Source organism: Phalaenopsis equestris, unplaced genomic scaffold (genome assembly GCF_001263595.1).
Source record: "Phalaenopsis equestris unplaced genomic scaffold, ASM126359v1 Scaffold000878, whole genome shotgun sequence".
NCBI lineage: Eukaryota > Viridiplantae > Streptophyta > Magnoliopsida > Asparagales > Orchidaceae > Phalaenopsis > Phalaenopsis equestris.
This window is the reverse complement of record NW_018165318.1, coordinates 429,507-445,038: the sequence shown is the minus strand read 5'-3', so window position 1 is coordinate 445,038 and position 15,532 is coordinate 429,507. Positions and strand designations below refer to the sequence as shown.

Below are 15,532 nucleotides of genomic sequence, written 5' to 3'. Positions count from 1 at the left end.
ATATTGAGAATCATTTACGACTCACATTATGATCTATATTCCAGTTATAAAGTTTTTATTTGAAAAGGGTTTTTTTTCTAAAAAAATTATTCAATCAAAAATATGATTTGACCGTCAAAATATTTTGTTGTTATTCAATCAAAAAGATGATTTGGCCGTTTAAAAAAATTATTCAATCCAGATATATGTGTATACAAAATGTCAGGAGAAATGATATATGTTATCGACAAAATAAGCAATTAGATGTACATTTATGTATAAAAGGAAGATTTACATACATACCACTGTCTATGTATTTACATATAACATCCTTTTTTACATACAAAGGTGTGTTTTCTTTTCTAAAAGTGAAAATGATCTTTTTTTGATGTGGTATGATAGATTTAATTGGTATAAATGTAAAAGCAAAATCTAGGTGCTAGATATGTAAATACATAGGAATTGAGTGGTATGCAAAAAATAAAAGTACAAGAAAATAACAAGATTAGAAAAAAAATCAGGTCAGAAACCTCCCAAATCAGACAAACTGTCAGTGGATTTCTCCCTGAAATGTTGTGTGTAAGAGAGAGGTTCCTGATTAGCTGATTCCTCTTGTTCTACAGTTGCTGTTAAGAAGTGTTTTTTTCTTCGAGTTCTGTAATTTCTTGCTTTAATGGTGTTTGACAAAGCTTGAACTAAATCTCTCATTGATGGCCGTTTTCTGGATAAGCGGTTGATCGATTTGTAGGCTAAGGCGGCCACTTCATTGAGTTCTTCCAATTCATAAGAGTCCTCAAGCCGGGAGTCTGCAATCTCTTCCCACCCACCTCTTCCGTCAGCATTTATGGCAGCCTGAATTTTTGCAATCAATATTTTGTTATGATTCTGAATAATATTCATTCTATAACTATTAAACATGTGGAGATTTAAATTTCATATATAAAAGAACGTTCATACAACAATAATAAACAAATAGCACTTATCTGAAACTCTTTCTCAAAGCAAATCCCTTGTAGCCTCTCTTATAAGATATAGGAAGAAGAAATCTCTCACTTCTCTCCCTCTCTAATACTTTTAGAGAAGAATTCACACTTAAACTCACCACAAAAAACTCAACACTCTAAGGAAATAAATGGAAAGGGGTATATTTATATATATGCCACCAACACCTAAGCTTTATGTTATACATTTATGCAATCCAAACTTTTCATGTGAAATAAAAAATACTACTATTTTAACTTCTAAAAAAATACTACTATTTTAACTTCAAAAAGTGAAATACAGCTTTTCATGCATAGATAAGGTGGCATTTATGTAAATATTAAACTCTAGGTGTTAGATATATGTCATTGCAAAAGAATTGGGTGGTATGTATGTAAATCTTCCTTTAACTTTTAAACAAAGGTTTCACGTCAATGATAGGAGGGAGGGCAGTAGGTAAATGCAGAACAAACTCTTTGGTTCATTCCATTACAACTGTGCTATTAAACATGTTGCATACATACCACCCAATTCCTATGCATGTACCCATTTAACACCTAAACTCTACTTTTTTACATTTATGCCACTCAAATCTTTCATATCACATAAAAAATACCACTTTTTTAACTTTTAAAAGTGAAATAAACCTGTTCATGCATAGGCATATATGTAAATCTTAAAGTTTGAAGTGTTAGTTACATACATACATAAGAATTAAGTGGTATGTACGTAAATCTTCCTAAATTCAAAGAGCACTTGTGAACTCCGCTCTTTAGAGGGCCACACCTTGCACTTCCTTACGGTATTACCCACATCTTCTCGAGGTCGAGAGTTGCAAATTTTGTTTCTTAACATGAGGAGATGGGGAACAGAATGAAATAGGAGCTGAGCCACTATGTTGCCTTGATAGAACCCACCAGGCCTAGCACAATCCTTATTGCCTTGAAACTATCTCAATACATTATACCAATCCCGATGGACTTAAATTGATCCGATGGAAGAGATACGACATCCATAGATCTTAATTCACTCGACTCCGAGATTAAGCCTAACAGGTTAATTGGACTCGGATTTATCTATTGGTTTATAGCCTAGTAGTTCCTATTGACTTCAGGCACCTTGGTTGACCCAATTGGACTCAAAAAGATCTAACTGAACCAAAGCTGACTTAGTAGATCACATTAGAGATGGAATCTAGTTGGTTAACCCAAGTTGACCTAATTGACTTTAACTGGCATGATAAGACCAAATAGAAACACGATCAGTTATGATTAATCATCATCAAATCAATCAATACTAATTGGAACTCATTAGTCCTCAATTTGACGCAACCAACTCAATTGAATGTGTAATTTGATCAATTGACATCAATCTGCCTAATTTGTGGGTTCCGAAAATTTGTGCTCTGCGCTCCCGCATGAGAGTTTTCTGGAGTTTCGTGTCAACCTTCTAAAAAGATAAATTAAATTTTTAGATAAGACCTTCATCAAAGATTTCATCCTCATTTTGTGAGTAATTTGAGCTGGTTTGAGTTTTTCCGTAAGTGCAAGCCCATATGATCAATTACCCCTCTTGATAATGAGAAAACACTTTAGATTAAGGCTAATCGTTAAAACAGTAAGTGTTTCGACTCTGCATATAATAGTGTAACAACTCGGTAATGGATTTAGAAAATTTACCATTCTTGGCTTAAAGCGGAGCGAGGACAATGATGACTAATGTGATCAAAATCATTTGGTTTCATTGTATTAGGTTATCATGATCTTTGGTCTGCGCAGTCAAAGAAGATGATCGACTCGGCCTAACCTAAAGATCTTTGTCAACGGTAATAGGTTGATTCGCACAAAGAGACATGTAGACTTGAGGTGGATATTTATCTAAGGGGACATTTTTAAATCAACTTTAGCTAAAATAGGGCTTCATACTCTATCAGGTGCAATCTATATTTCACAGCTTTAGAGGTAAAACTATTAGGGATCAAGCTTAGATTGAAGTCAATAAGCTAATTTGAATTGAGCTGAGATTAAATCAAATCAAACTAACATAAGATTAGATCAAAATATATAACTATATATGTGCATCAATGATCCATGCAACGTGAAATTTTTGCTTGGATTGAACATTAATAGAACTTAAAGTTCATATTTTCTCAAATTGAAATTGAAATTGAAATCAAGCCAACCAACTGGCATACTTGGCATGTCATGTGTTGGAGTTTGATCTACCCGGTACTCATCGCCTCCAAATTGAGGAATGCATTTTCTTTCTTACAATAATTGTTAGTGTAAGGGGAAGAAGTGGAAAGGAAAAAAGCACTGTGACTAATGCGATTAGAATCATTTGGTTTCATTGTATTAGGTTATCATGATCCTTGGTCCGCGCAATCAAAGAAGATGATCGACTCAGCCTAACCTAAAGATCTTTGTCAACGATAATAGGTTGATTCGTACAAGGAGACCTTGTAGACTTGAGGTGAATATTTATCTAAGAGGATATTTTTAAGTTAACTTTATCTAAAATAGGGCTTCATACTCTATCAGGTGCAATCGATATTTCATAGCTTTAGAGGTAAAACCATCAGGGATCAAGCTTAGATTGAAGTCAATAAGCTAATTTGAATTGAGCTGAGATTAAATCAAATCAAACTAACATAAGATCAGATCAAAATATATAACTACATACGTGCATCAATGATCCATGCAACGTGAACTTTTTGCTTGGATTGAACATTAATAGAAATTAAAGTTCATATTTGCTCAAATTGAAATTGAAATTGAAATTGAAATAAGGCCAACCAATTGGCAGACTTGGCTTGTCACGTGTTGGAGTTTGATCTACTCGGTACTCATCGCCTCCAAATTGAGGAATGCATTTTCTTTCTTACTATAATTGTTAGTGTAAAGGGAAGAAGTGGAAAGGAAAAAAGCACCGTGACTAATGCGATCAGAATCATTTGGTCTCATTGTATTAGGTTATAATGATCCTTGGTCCGCGCAATCAAAGAAGATGATCGACTCGGGTAATAGGAAGAGGTTGATTCGTACAAGGAGACTTTGTAGACTTGAGGTGAATATTTATCTAAGAGGACATTTTTAAGTCAACTTTAGCTAAAACAGGGCTTCATACTCTATCAAGTGCAATCTATATTTCACAGCTTTAGAGGTAAAACTATTAGGGATCAAGCTTAGATTGAAGTCAATAAGCTAATTTGAATTGAGTTGAGATTAAATCAAATCAAACTAACATAAGATCACATCAAAATATATAACTATATATGTGCATCAATGATCCATGCAACATGAATTTTTTGCTTGGATTAAAAATTAATAGAACTTAACGTTCATATTTGCTCAAATTGAAATTGAAATTGAAATCAAGCCAACTAATTAGCAGACTTGGCTTGTCACATGTTGGAGTTTGATCTAATCGGTACTCATCGCCTCCAAATTGAGTGCATTTTCTTTCTTACTATAATTGTTAGTGTAAGGGGAAAAAGTGGAAAGGAAAAAAGCACCATCTTCTTTTTCTAGAGAGGTTGAAGGAAAAAAAGAGGAAAATATAAGTTAATCCACCTTCTCTTAATTGATTTATTGCACAAAAAGAAGAAAAAAGTTGGTGTTGTGTTATGTGAGTTTTTTGTTGAGAGAGGAGTTGCAATTCTCTCCTCGATAGCTTCTCCATGGAAATTCTGCTCCAAACGATGGAGCACCTTGCTCGTGATTACAGATCCTTTTTTTTACCAAATTAACGTATAATTTGGTGTTTTCTTTTCCCCTATTGTTTTACTTGTCCCCTATATTTTGCGGGGTTTTAATTTATTACTACTTCTAATTGATCAGCCTCCTTTTGTCCTACCAAAAGAGGTAGTTTGGGCCTTTTTCAGTAACACAATTGTTCACATTTGACTAGAATGACATCAATTGTGAGACCTCTAGTCTACACAGCCTTACCTAACCTCTTTAGCCCATTTCCTGATAAGTGACTAGAGTTCTGAACATGTCACAGTTGCCTGGAACAATACACCAATTGTTAGTCTGCACAAAATTCGCCAACCATCATACAAGTCAATGACAAGCTTAGACCAATAACAGGAATAAAAGTTCAACCTAAGTCCAATTAACCAACATCGAACTTATCACTAAATACTTAATCGAAGCAAGAGAAAATTGTGACGTTTAGTTAACGAAGATCTCACCAGTTCAACAAACTCCAGGAGACCTTGTTGTGGTGTTCTTCCGGCAATCAACTCAAAAAGCAAAACTCCAAAGCTATACACGTCACTTTTCTTTGTGAAAGACTTCGAAGAAACATATTCAGGATCAAGATAGCCATAAGTTCCTCTAATTGGTGCGTTCCGGCTGACAATTTCTTCTCTTGAAAGGCCAAAGTCGGCAACCTAATCAAAATAAGAGTTATGCATTAAAACGCTAATTGAGAACATAAACCCTTCACCCTAGTAAACGAATTAAAAGTTATTTTCCCTGTGCAATTAGTAAAGAATATCAGTTACTACTCAAACAATCACCCGTGGAAAGTTCTATGCTTGTAATCAGAAGAGTTCACCAAATAACGGCCAATTTGACTAGTTTGAGCTATTTAGCATTTATGATTTTTTTTTCAATTTGACTAGTTTGAGCTATTTAGCATTTATGATTTTTTTTTTCAATAAAAAAGCTTCAACTTCTGAAATGTTAAAAAGAACACAGATTTTAACCATTCTCGCTTCTGCAAACCATTTTTCACTTTGAAATATCTTATCGATCAACTTACATTAAGCCTCATTAGTTCAATGCAATTTTTTTCTACTTTAAGGCGAGAACTTCAATTAGCATAAGCAAACATCTCCTAGGCTGATTTAAAAGAAATGCAACCTTCTAGAAATGCTTGAACTCATGAAAGAAACCAAGCAAAATTTTTTACTGCAAAGATTATATTGAAGTCCACTGTCACACACAAACATTTGAAACAAAATATAATGGAGATTCATACTCTAGCTCTCATTGTTCTATCCAGCAAAATGTTTGAAGACTTGATGTCCCGATGAACAACAGATGGAATAGCCTGCACAAAAAGCATAAAAAAAGAAAATTAGCAATGGAACAAAATAAGAGTCGCTCATTGCATTTGTTAACAATTACAAAAAATAAAAGCCTACACCATCATGAAGATACTCCAAGCCTCTTGCAACATCCAGAGCTATATTAATCCTCAAATCCCAGCTTAGTGCTACCTTATGCTCATCTGCAAAATATATGAGACATTAATAAAAATGAGAATCAATATTGACGTAGAAACAAAAAATTCAGTTTTCCTCTCTTGTGTGTGCGCGCGCGTGCGTGTTGGATGCATATTTTGTTAGTGCTTTACATTCTGAACGACTACTTCGAGGGGATACAACTTGCAACGATGTTTAGGCCTAATTCTTCCATTTGGGCTTAGTCCTTATTCTCGTCATTTTTCAAGATATATGTTGGGCTCTCTTTTTGAAGTGTGAACTTGATCATAGTTAAAATTTTATGTTTATGAATGTTTTTTATATAAAATTTTAGATTTGTATGATTATTAAATTATCTTTTGGAATGAGTAAAACACGTATGTATTCTTTTATTAAAAAATAGAGTTTTGCTAAACTACGAATTTGTAACTTGCGAATTGCAAAATTTTTTCCCCACTTTCCTATTTCATTTTTTCCTAAATTGCATGAGAAATCCTAGACCCTCGATTGTCTTACATCAACAAGCCAGAGCTTCACAATGAAACAGCTTATTGAATGAAGTTAGTTTTACTATTCTCTCGGAAATCCTTCTGATCTCTTAAATAGCAAACATCCTCATATTATTAAACTAATAGGAAAGAGACAACATCCACAGAGATTGGGGCAAACACAATATTTTACTTTACCAACACAAAATGACACAACCCAATAAATAAAAAATAAACACCTATGATTCCATAGGTAAGTAATCTCAACCAAAATTTAACCCTAGATTCAAGACAACAATTACACACATAACCTATTTCTAAACATATTAAGCCCTATATATACTCCACAAAAATAACTAACAAACGACTAATTTACCCTTTTAGTCTTGTGCCTAATAAAAGTCTTCAAATTATTTAGCGCGCTCAACATCGACTCAGTAGAGCATGAGGCATAAGACACTATAGTCGCTATTATAACATTACTCCCCTCCCAAAAAGACATTGTCCTCAAGGTAGAAGAGAGGACTGCTGGTGGATCAAGTCGTATAACTCCCACGTGGTGTTATAATCTAACAATCCTTTCTATTTAACCCGAAATTCACAATGACTCATGATTTTAAAGTACAATTTGCATCAAAATCTGATGATATCATAATTTCAAGTCAATCTTGGAGAATACCACAACCCCTAAAAGCTCGTCCAGTAGCTCATCAATTACCGTGATGGAAAATTTGTCAGATATTAATTTCTTATTCACCACCTGATAATTTACACAGAAACACCAATTTCCATCATTCTTCTTCAATAGCAAGATTGGGCTAGAAAGGGGCTCACACCAGGCTATCTACTCCCGACATCTAACATCTCTCGGATCAATCTCTCGATTTTATTCATTTGCACTTGAGGTAAGCGATATGGGCACACATTGATGGGAGAAACTCATGGTTTTGGGGTTATTGCATATTTGTGTTCACTTAGAGGCTGCAATCCACATGGCAACTGGAAAGCTTACGCAAATTTTTGTAGGAGCTATTGGATCGGTGCTGGAAGCTCTGCCAACTTCGTATCATGTCTCTTCCATGACATGCAATTCGATCAATAATCCTAGCCCTACGTCTTCTACAGCCCAAACCATGGTCACCGTGATACTGAACTCCGTTGTCAAGAGCTTCCAATTTATCTTAGTCTCCCCTAAGGACTGCAACCATTTTATACCCAATATCACGTCAGTGCTCCCTAAATCCAAGAAAGAAAATTTTTCATCACTCGAAAACTTACAGTGTTAAAATCACCATTTTACAAACTCCTCTGCTCTTCTCCACCTGTTCCATCCACATCATGACTCCAAACACTTCCCATGTCAGCCATCTCAAGTCCCAATTTTTTTCACTACTTAAGTAGAGATGAAATTGTGAGTGGAATCACTATCTACCAACACCACTATGTCCTGTTCTCTTATCTATTCCCAAAGTTTCATATTATGGTTTGGTGTTCACCCCACCATCGAGTTCAATAAAACTTCTGACACATTAAGGTTTGATCCTTACAGCTGTGTCCCAAGGAAAATTTCTCATTACACCAACGACGAGAATCGCCTCTCCATGGCCGAGAAACAATCATCCATTTCATATTTGATTTGACTCACCTCTCCCTCTAATTTCTCCTCCAAAGCATCCAATTTCTTGGCCGCCACTACTCCCAGAATGGTCTTCGATCATGAAGGCGAAACCATTGTATGTTGCGATCCCGTCGTTGGCATCCTAGCTATATCAAATCACAATTGTATCACGATGTTCAGTCATGAAGGCGAAACCTTGTATGTTGTGATCCCGTCAATGGCTTCCTAGCCATGATCCCATCATTGGCTTGCCAGCTAGCTCGAATCGCTACTATATCGCAATGTTCTATCACAAAAGTGAAGCCCTGTATGCCGCAATGCCCTCGTCGGCTTCCTAGCTAGTTCGAATCGCTATTGTATCACAATGTTCAGTCACGAAGGAGAAACCCTGTACGCCATGATTTCGTCGTTGTCTTCCTAGCTAAATTCGCACGTCGCAATCCTATTGTTTGCTTCCTAGCTAGATTTGCACATCGCAATCCCAAGATGGTTTCCCAACTAGCTCAAATAGCAATTGAATGGCAACTTTATCGCCATTACTCACAGGAGGTTGCTCTATACTAATTTGATAGGAAGGAAACATTTTCCACATAAATTAGGGCAAACACAATATTTTACTTCGTCGGCACAAAACAACACAACCCAAATACATAAAAGATAAACACTTACAATTCGAGAGGCTGACGATCTCTCTCAAACCCAAACCCTAGATTTAAAGCAACAATCACTCACATAACCTAACCCTAAACATATTAAGCTCTATTTAAACTCCACAATAATAACTAACAAATGACTAAATTGCCCTTTTATTTTTGTGCCTAACATAGGTTGACGCTGTAGGCAACTATGTAACATAAACATCTTAAGCTTTCATATTTGTCTAACAACTTTACATCCAAAAAATGAAACGTCGTATTGATACTCTTAACACTTTGGTTGCACGTGTACATTGCAAACTGCCTAGTAAGAATAACATACAATATCATACTTCCAAACCACAATGCTATGCATATCAACATGTTATTAAATAAGAATCCATTGCGTTTGTAACAAGTAACGGAAATGATCAACAAATGAACCAGCCAAAAGTGCATGTTAAATCCAACTTACTGTATAAATGAGAAGCAAGACTGCCATTTGCCATGTAGACATATATCAGCATATGCTGGCCTTTTTCAGCACAATATCCTACCAAGTTTACAAGGTTCCGGTGATGCAATCTCCCGAGAAGAAGAACCTGGTAAGTATAAATGCCAGCAAAAGCATTGTAAAAGTGCCAAACTAGCCATGATGATTCAAAGCAATTTAAAGGATAGAGTTCCAATAAGGCATAGTTAGGAAGTTAAAACTATGAGATTTTATCAAATTATTTGTAAGCACTTGGTAAACCTATTGGCTGATCTTCTATAAGAGTGCCGCTGTTGAAATTTATTTTTTAAAAATAAATCCGGGTCACAACAGCTCAAGCATTTAAGTGCAGTGGTTGTCACCCTTAGCAAGCAATTTATGATTCATTACAATTTAATGGTCATATTTAGCAAGCAATTTATGCAAGCAGTATGTTAGGTACATGTAGTGATTGACATTAATTGATATGCTTAATTTAAGCATATGAAAGTTATACTATAACAGAGCAAAAAACATTATTCTCTAATCCGTAATACCTCTGTCTGAAATTCCGTCTCCCCTTGTTTAGAATTAGTAGCTAGCACTTTGACTGCAACTATCTCACCTGTTGACATTTGAGCTTTGTATACAGGACCAAAAGCACCTTGACCAATCAAAGTTGTAAAGTTACAAGTTGCCTTCTGCAAATCCCTGCGATTGCCAGTGTACAGCTTTGTCAAAAGAAAGACTCCGGGAGGAACTATATTTTCTAAAACTGAAAAGCAACAGCGAAATAAATACTTTAAAGATACTAAAGCCCCACTGATTGGAGAGTTCCAGTGCAGTACCCTATCAATTGGATTTAAATAAGTTGCAGATGAAACGGTAAATAATAAAAAAAAAACTTAGTTGAGAACACGGTAAAGCTTTTGTGTGGAAAAGTAGTAACAGTTATATAATTATCTTCCTGGAATGTCCTTTTCATATGGAAAACCTGGTTAGGATTTCTGAAATGCGAAAAAAGTACAGGTAAGTGCAATCAAAAAATTAAAGAAGACGACAAGCAGTAAGGGTATTCTTGCAATATTTCATATGCTACAGTTTTTATATTTTGGGAATTCGAGTTTCTCAAGGGCTCAGTGGGGTTGTTACGAGTGGTTTATCTAGCTCCTGCATGCCAGAAATATCAAGGATCCCTTAAAGAGGAAAAACTTACGGCATCCAAATTATTAATGATACTGAACTTAGGATTTTGAACAGCATTCCTCTTTTAACATAAAACAACCCCTTTAAGAATGTCACACTAGTCGCCAGGAGATCCTCCAAGTCGTTGTTTTATTGCGTAAAACATTCTTGCTTGTATGGTATTGTTCTTATTAGATAATATTTACTATTGCTAGATAATAGAAGTTATATGATATCCTGTATAATGACCAGTTCATCCTTTTACTTAACAAGCAAAATTTTAAATGCAATCAAACTGGCCCTGCTATATGGATCCAAGTGTTAAAGAAGTCACAAAAATTCATATTCAGTGCAACTGCAGTGAACATGCTAAGATGCAGGCATGGTAAATTTTGTAAAAAAAGAGGAAGATTTGAGTACATTAAAGTTATTATGGGAGTAAAACTTGTGGTTTAGAACATTATAAAGTTTAGGGTTCATAGAGATTTAGATTCCCTAACCAATGCAACAAACTTTCAATTTGCAGGAAATACAAATTATACTATTTTTGTAATAAATTAAGCTTAGGAAAGGATATATAAAACTACAAATTTAAGTTAAATTAATCGCGTCTCCGTGGATTCAGCACAAACCATGTCTCGCTCCAACCGGCAAATTGGAATAAAGAGAATTCCAACAATCAATGTAATTCCTGCAGCCATAACTATTATGGAAAGTATTAAATCTAAGATTTCTATATTAGAAAACTTAATATTAGATAAACTAATTAGAGGAGATCTAAGTACAAGATTTTTGTCTATATTAGAGATATTTTTAATATATAAAAATAGGGGTGTATATAAATAGTTAACATATACTTTCAATTGTGAAATAAGAAGAAATGAAGTTTTCTCGTTACATGGTATCAAAGCCGGACCGAACCGGCTGGTTCAACCAGTTTGACCATGAACTGGCCGGTGGTCTAATTCAGGTTGGCTTAATAACTGCCCTTGCATCGAACCGGCTTGAACTGGCCTAGAACCGAGAAAAACTGGCCGGTTTAACCTCTAAACCGATTACAATAAATATTAAAATTTTATTTTAAAGGTGGAAAGCCTATGTGCTATTGTTGTAGCTATCTTGTACTCCCGTGTTTTTCAATATAAAGGAAAGATGAAACTCAAGATTTAAAGATGTAGGACTAAACTATAAAAGCTAAAATAATTTAATAATATGTTTCTTTGCCTTATTTTCTTGCACAAATTTTTTGTTTTTTTTTAATTATTTTCTTTTATAATTTAGGAAATCAGAAAATACAAATAGCCAAAAATTATAATAAATATATTTTAATGGATTTAATGCTATATGTGAGTTTCAATCTACGACTGGCTTATGAAATTTGGGAAGATTTACATGCATACCACTCGCTTTGTTATCTATTTACATTTCTCACACCTAAAGTTTAATTTTTAATAACATACCACCTTACTTATACCTTACCTGTGAATGAAAGGTGAATTTCATACTTCAAAAATTAACAAAGTACTACTTTTAATGTGATATGAAAGATTTGGGTGATATAAATGTAAAAACAAAAGAATAGGTGCTTTGCTAGATATGTAAATATACAAGACATGGATGGTATGTACGTAAATGCCCCTAAAATTTTCTTATATTTAATATTTAATTTTTTTTTAAACTAGTTGTTATTAACTTTTAAAATAACATGCTAAAATTATTATGATGTTGGTAATTTAAATATTGAGATGTTTATTTCATGTCTCACAATCATTTTTTTTAAATTACATCATTTTTGTCAAATTTAAATAAATTTATAATTTAGTAAGTCGTCTGATTTTCGATTGAACCTCGGTTCAACCTTTAAACCTTGAAACTCTCCTTTTATCGGTTCAATGTCAGGTCTGATTTTCTGAACCTTGATTTCAGTCCCCTTAATATTCAATAATACTTATGGCTATGAAACATAAACATGCCACAAGTTTGGTCTCATCCATGGGTAAAATTATGGATGAAAAGTTAAATAATGTAGTTATTTTTATTAAAATAAAACTAAGAAACTTTACTTAAGAAGTATTTCTGAAGAGAGTCACCTCATAGGTAATAACAAAATTGAGTCAGATTTGAATAATTATGAGTGGAAGAGAGTTGATGCCCAACTTTTGATACAAATACAAAACTTTATCGAACCCGATCAATCTGGTCATATTACTTATTGCGGCTGCATTAAAAATGTGATGAAGGAATTGACGTTTGTGTTTTCTAGGAGAGAAAATATTTCAAAAATCTTTGATGTATGTTAGGAGTTCTATCGAGTTGAATAACAAAATCAATAACCTAACATATATCACATGCACTTTAAACGTGTTTATGAAGAAGTGAATACACTATTGCCCTATAGTACTGATGTCCAGACTCTGCATGCTGAAAGAAAACAAATGGCTATGACGAGTTTCTTAGTTGACCTCAACTCAGAATATGAAGGTGTTAAATCATAGATCGTATCTGACCCAAAAGTTTATACTCTTAAGAAAGCTTATACTAGAGTGTTGTGTATCATTCTGAGTCCTCAGGCTTCTTCCATACAATAACCCAGTGCCCTTGCTAGCCAGAAACATACATACATTGATAAAACTCAATTTCAGGTTGTTTATGGAAGTAAACTCCAAATTTTGGAAATCAAGGCAGAGGGTAGTTTGTTATTATGTCATAAACCTGGTCATACGAAGAAAACATGTCAAAAGTTGCTCAAATATAATCTGAAGGGTTCCATATCACAGTCAGTTCACTTGTCATTGCTTATGGGCCTCCCAAAATTAGAAGGCTTCATGAGATAGCTAGAGATCTTTTATTTCAAACTAATATACCTAAAAAGTTCCTGATTGATGCAGTGTCTACTGCATATTTTTTTGTATTAATAAGATGTCTTCTACTAGTTTACAGAACCGAATACCCGACCAAGTTCTATTTCCAACCAACGCTCTATTTTCCATTGAACCACGTATATTTGGGAGTACGTGCTTTGTTTGTGACACTCATCCACATGTTTTTAAATCGGGCCTTAATAGTGTGTTTAGGGTGATTGTTGATTTTTAAACAAGCAGCTATGAAGATGTTTCTTGATGAAGGAGCTTTACATTCACTATCAGAAAGTTGTTATTGGTGTAACAGTCAATTTGTTTGGATAATCAGCTGTGTTGTAGTCGTTTCTGACAAAAAAAATTATGTCCTTATAGATATAAATTAGTTCAATAAGTATAGTTTTCAATAAGTGTAGTATGAAACATACATACATCGATAAAACTCAATTTCAGTGTGTTTATGGAAGTAAACTCTAAATTCTGAAAATCAAGGCTCGAGGATAGTTTGTTATTATGTCATAAACCTGGTCATACGAAGAAAACATGTCAAAAGTTGCTCAAATATAATCTGAAGGGTTCCATATCACAGTCAGTTCAGTTGTCATTGCTTATGGGCCTCCCAAAATCAGAAGGCTTCATGAGATAGCTAGAGATCTTTTATTTCAAACTAATATACCTAAAAAGTTCCTGATTGATGCAGTGTCTACTGCATATTTTTTTTTTTTAATAAGATGTATTCTACTAGTTTACAGAACCGAATACCCGACCAAGTTCTATTTCCAACCAACTCTCTATTTCCCATTGAACCACATATATTTGGGAGTACGTTCTTTGTTTGTGACACTCATCCACATGTTTTTAAATTGGGCCATAATAGTGTGTTTAAGATGATTGCTGATTTTGAAACAAGCAGCTATGAAGATGTTTCTTGATGAAGGAGCTTTACATTCACTATCAGAAAGTTGTTATTGGTGTAGCAGTCAATTTGTTTGGATAATCAGCTGTGTTGTAGCCGTTTCTGACAAAAAAAAATTATGTCCTTATAGATATAAATTAGTTCCATAAGTGTAGTTTTTAATAAGTGTAGTATGAAACATAAATACATCAATAAAACTCAATTTCAGTGCGTTTATGGAAATAAACTCCAAATTCTAGAAATCAAGGCTCGATGGTAGTTTGTTATTATGTCATAAACCTGGTCATACGAAGAAAACATGTCAAAAGTTTGTTGACCTCACTTTTGGTTGAGGTCTAGAAATTTCTTTAGTAGCCTAGGTCTAGCCATAGGACTTTCCTATTGATTAGTCTTAGAAAACTAGAAAAGGTATCCTCACCATTAGAAATTCAAAATTTTTCTCTTTGCTCAACTTGAGGTTCCACATATTGGTCCTAACCTCTAGCACTTAATAGGTAAGATCATTATGAAAGAGTTCAAGAAGAGTTCCTATAGGGCTACTTGGCCTTAGGATTGACCCTGGGTGTTGACTTGGAACTAGGGTACACCATATCTTCACAATACATTGGTCTATGACTCATTCAGAATGGTTCTCTACCCAATTGCACTTGAAATGCCCAACTTGGCCTTTTGCCCCTAGGCACCTCCAAATTCCTTAATTGCCCATGGGACCCAAATTTGGCCAAAATTTCAATTTTTTGCCAAAATACCCAAGATTGATCAAAACACATTTCAAACACCTTGAATACATCCAAATTTGCCAAAATTGATAAAAATTTCCAAAAATGACCAAATTACCAAAATGCCCCTCCATGGCCCAAAATTCCAAAAAATTCCAAAAATTCTCAAAAAATCCCAATAAATTCAAAATATTCCCAATTTCATTTTGTCCAACTACACCATGGTCCAATTTGATCAATTTGACCATCGTTGACAAAATCCCCAAATTAGCCCCAATATTGGCTAACACCTCAAATCTCAACAATTGATTGCCTTAGATCTCAAATTGGCATCCAATTTTTGTTGAAAATCCTTTATAAGGTCATTTTTGACCAAACACAACAATAAATTTGAGCTTAGCCCAAAGCTAGCTCAAGTTAGACTCAAATTTGACCCTTAAGGGTTTAATTTAGGTCTAAACCCAAA

At 34.3% G+C, this 15,532-nt stretch overlaps 1 protein-coding gene across 4 annotated transcripts in view; it reads right to left on the bottom strand.

The window, feature by feature from the left end:
- Positions 1-335: 335 nt before the first annotated feature.
- LOC110032075 (calcium/calmodulin-regulated receptor-like kinase 1) overlaps positions 336-15,532 on the bottom strand; it is a 34,919-nt gene continuing 19,722 nt past the window's right edge. For 3 of the 4 annotated variants that reach the window (XM_020735590.1, XM_020735589.1, XM_020735591.1), the window contains 6 exons: positions 9,946-10,099; positions 9,392-9,518; positions 6,116-6,201; positions 5,950-6,021; positions 5,156-5,356; positions 336-831 (listed from right to left, as the gene is read on the bottom strand). In XM_020735590.1, the coding sequence (XP_020591249.1) occupies positions 502-831; positions 5,156-5,356; positions 5,950-6,021; positions 6,116-6,201; positions 9,392-9,518; positions 9,946-10,099 (970 nt within the window). In that variant the 3' untranslated portion in view covers positions 336-501. Of the gene's footprint in view, positions 832-5,155; positions 5,357-5,949; positions 6,022-6,115; positions 6,202-9,391; positions 9,519-9,945; positions 10,100-10,189; positions 10,212-15,532 lie in introns of those variants that run through there. The other variant, XM_020735592.1, reaches the window with a different exon arrangement.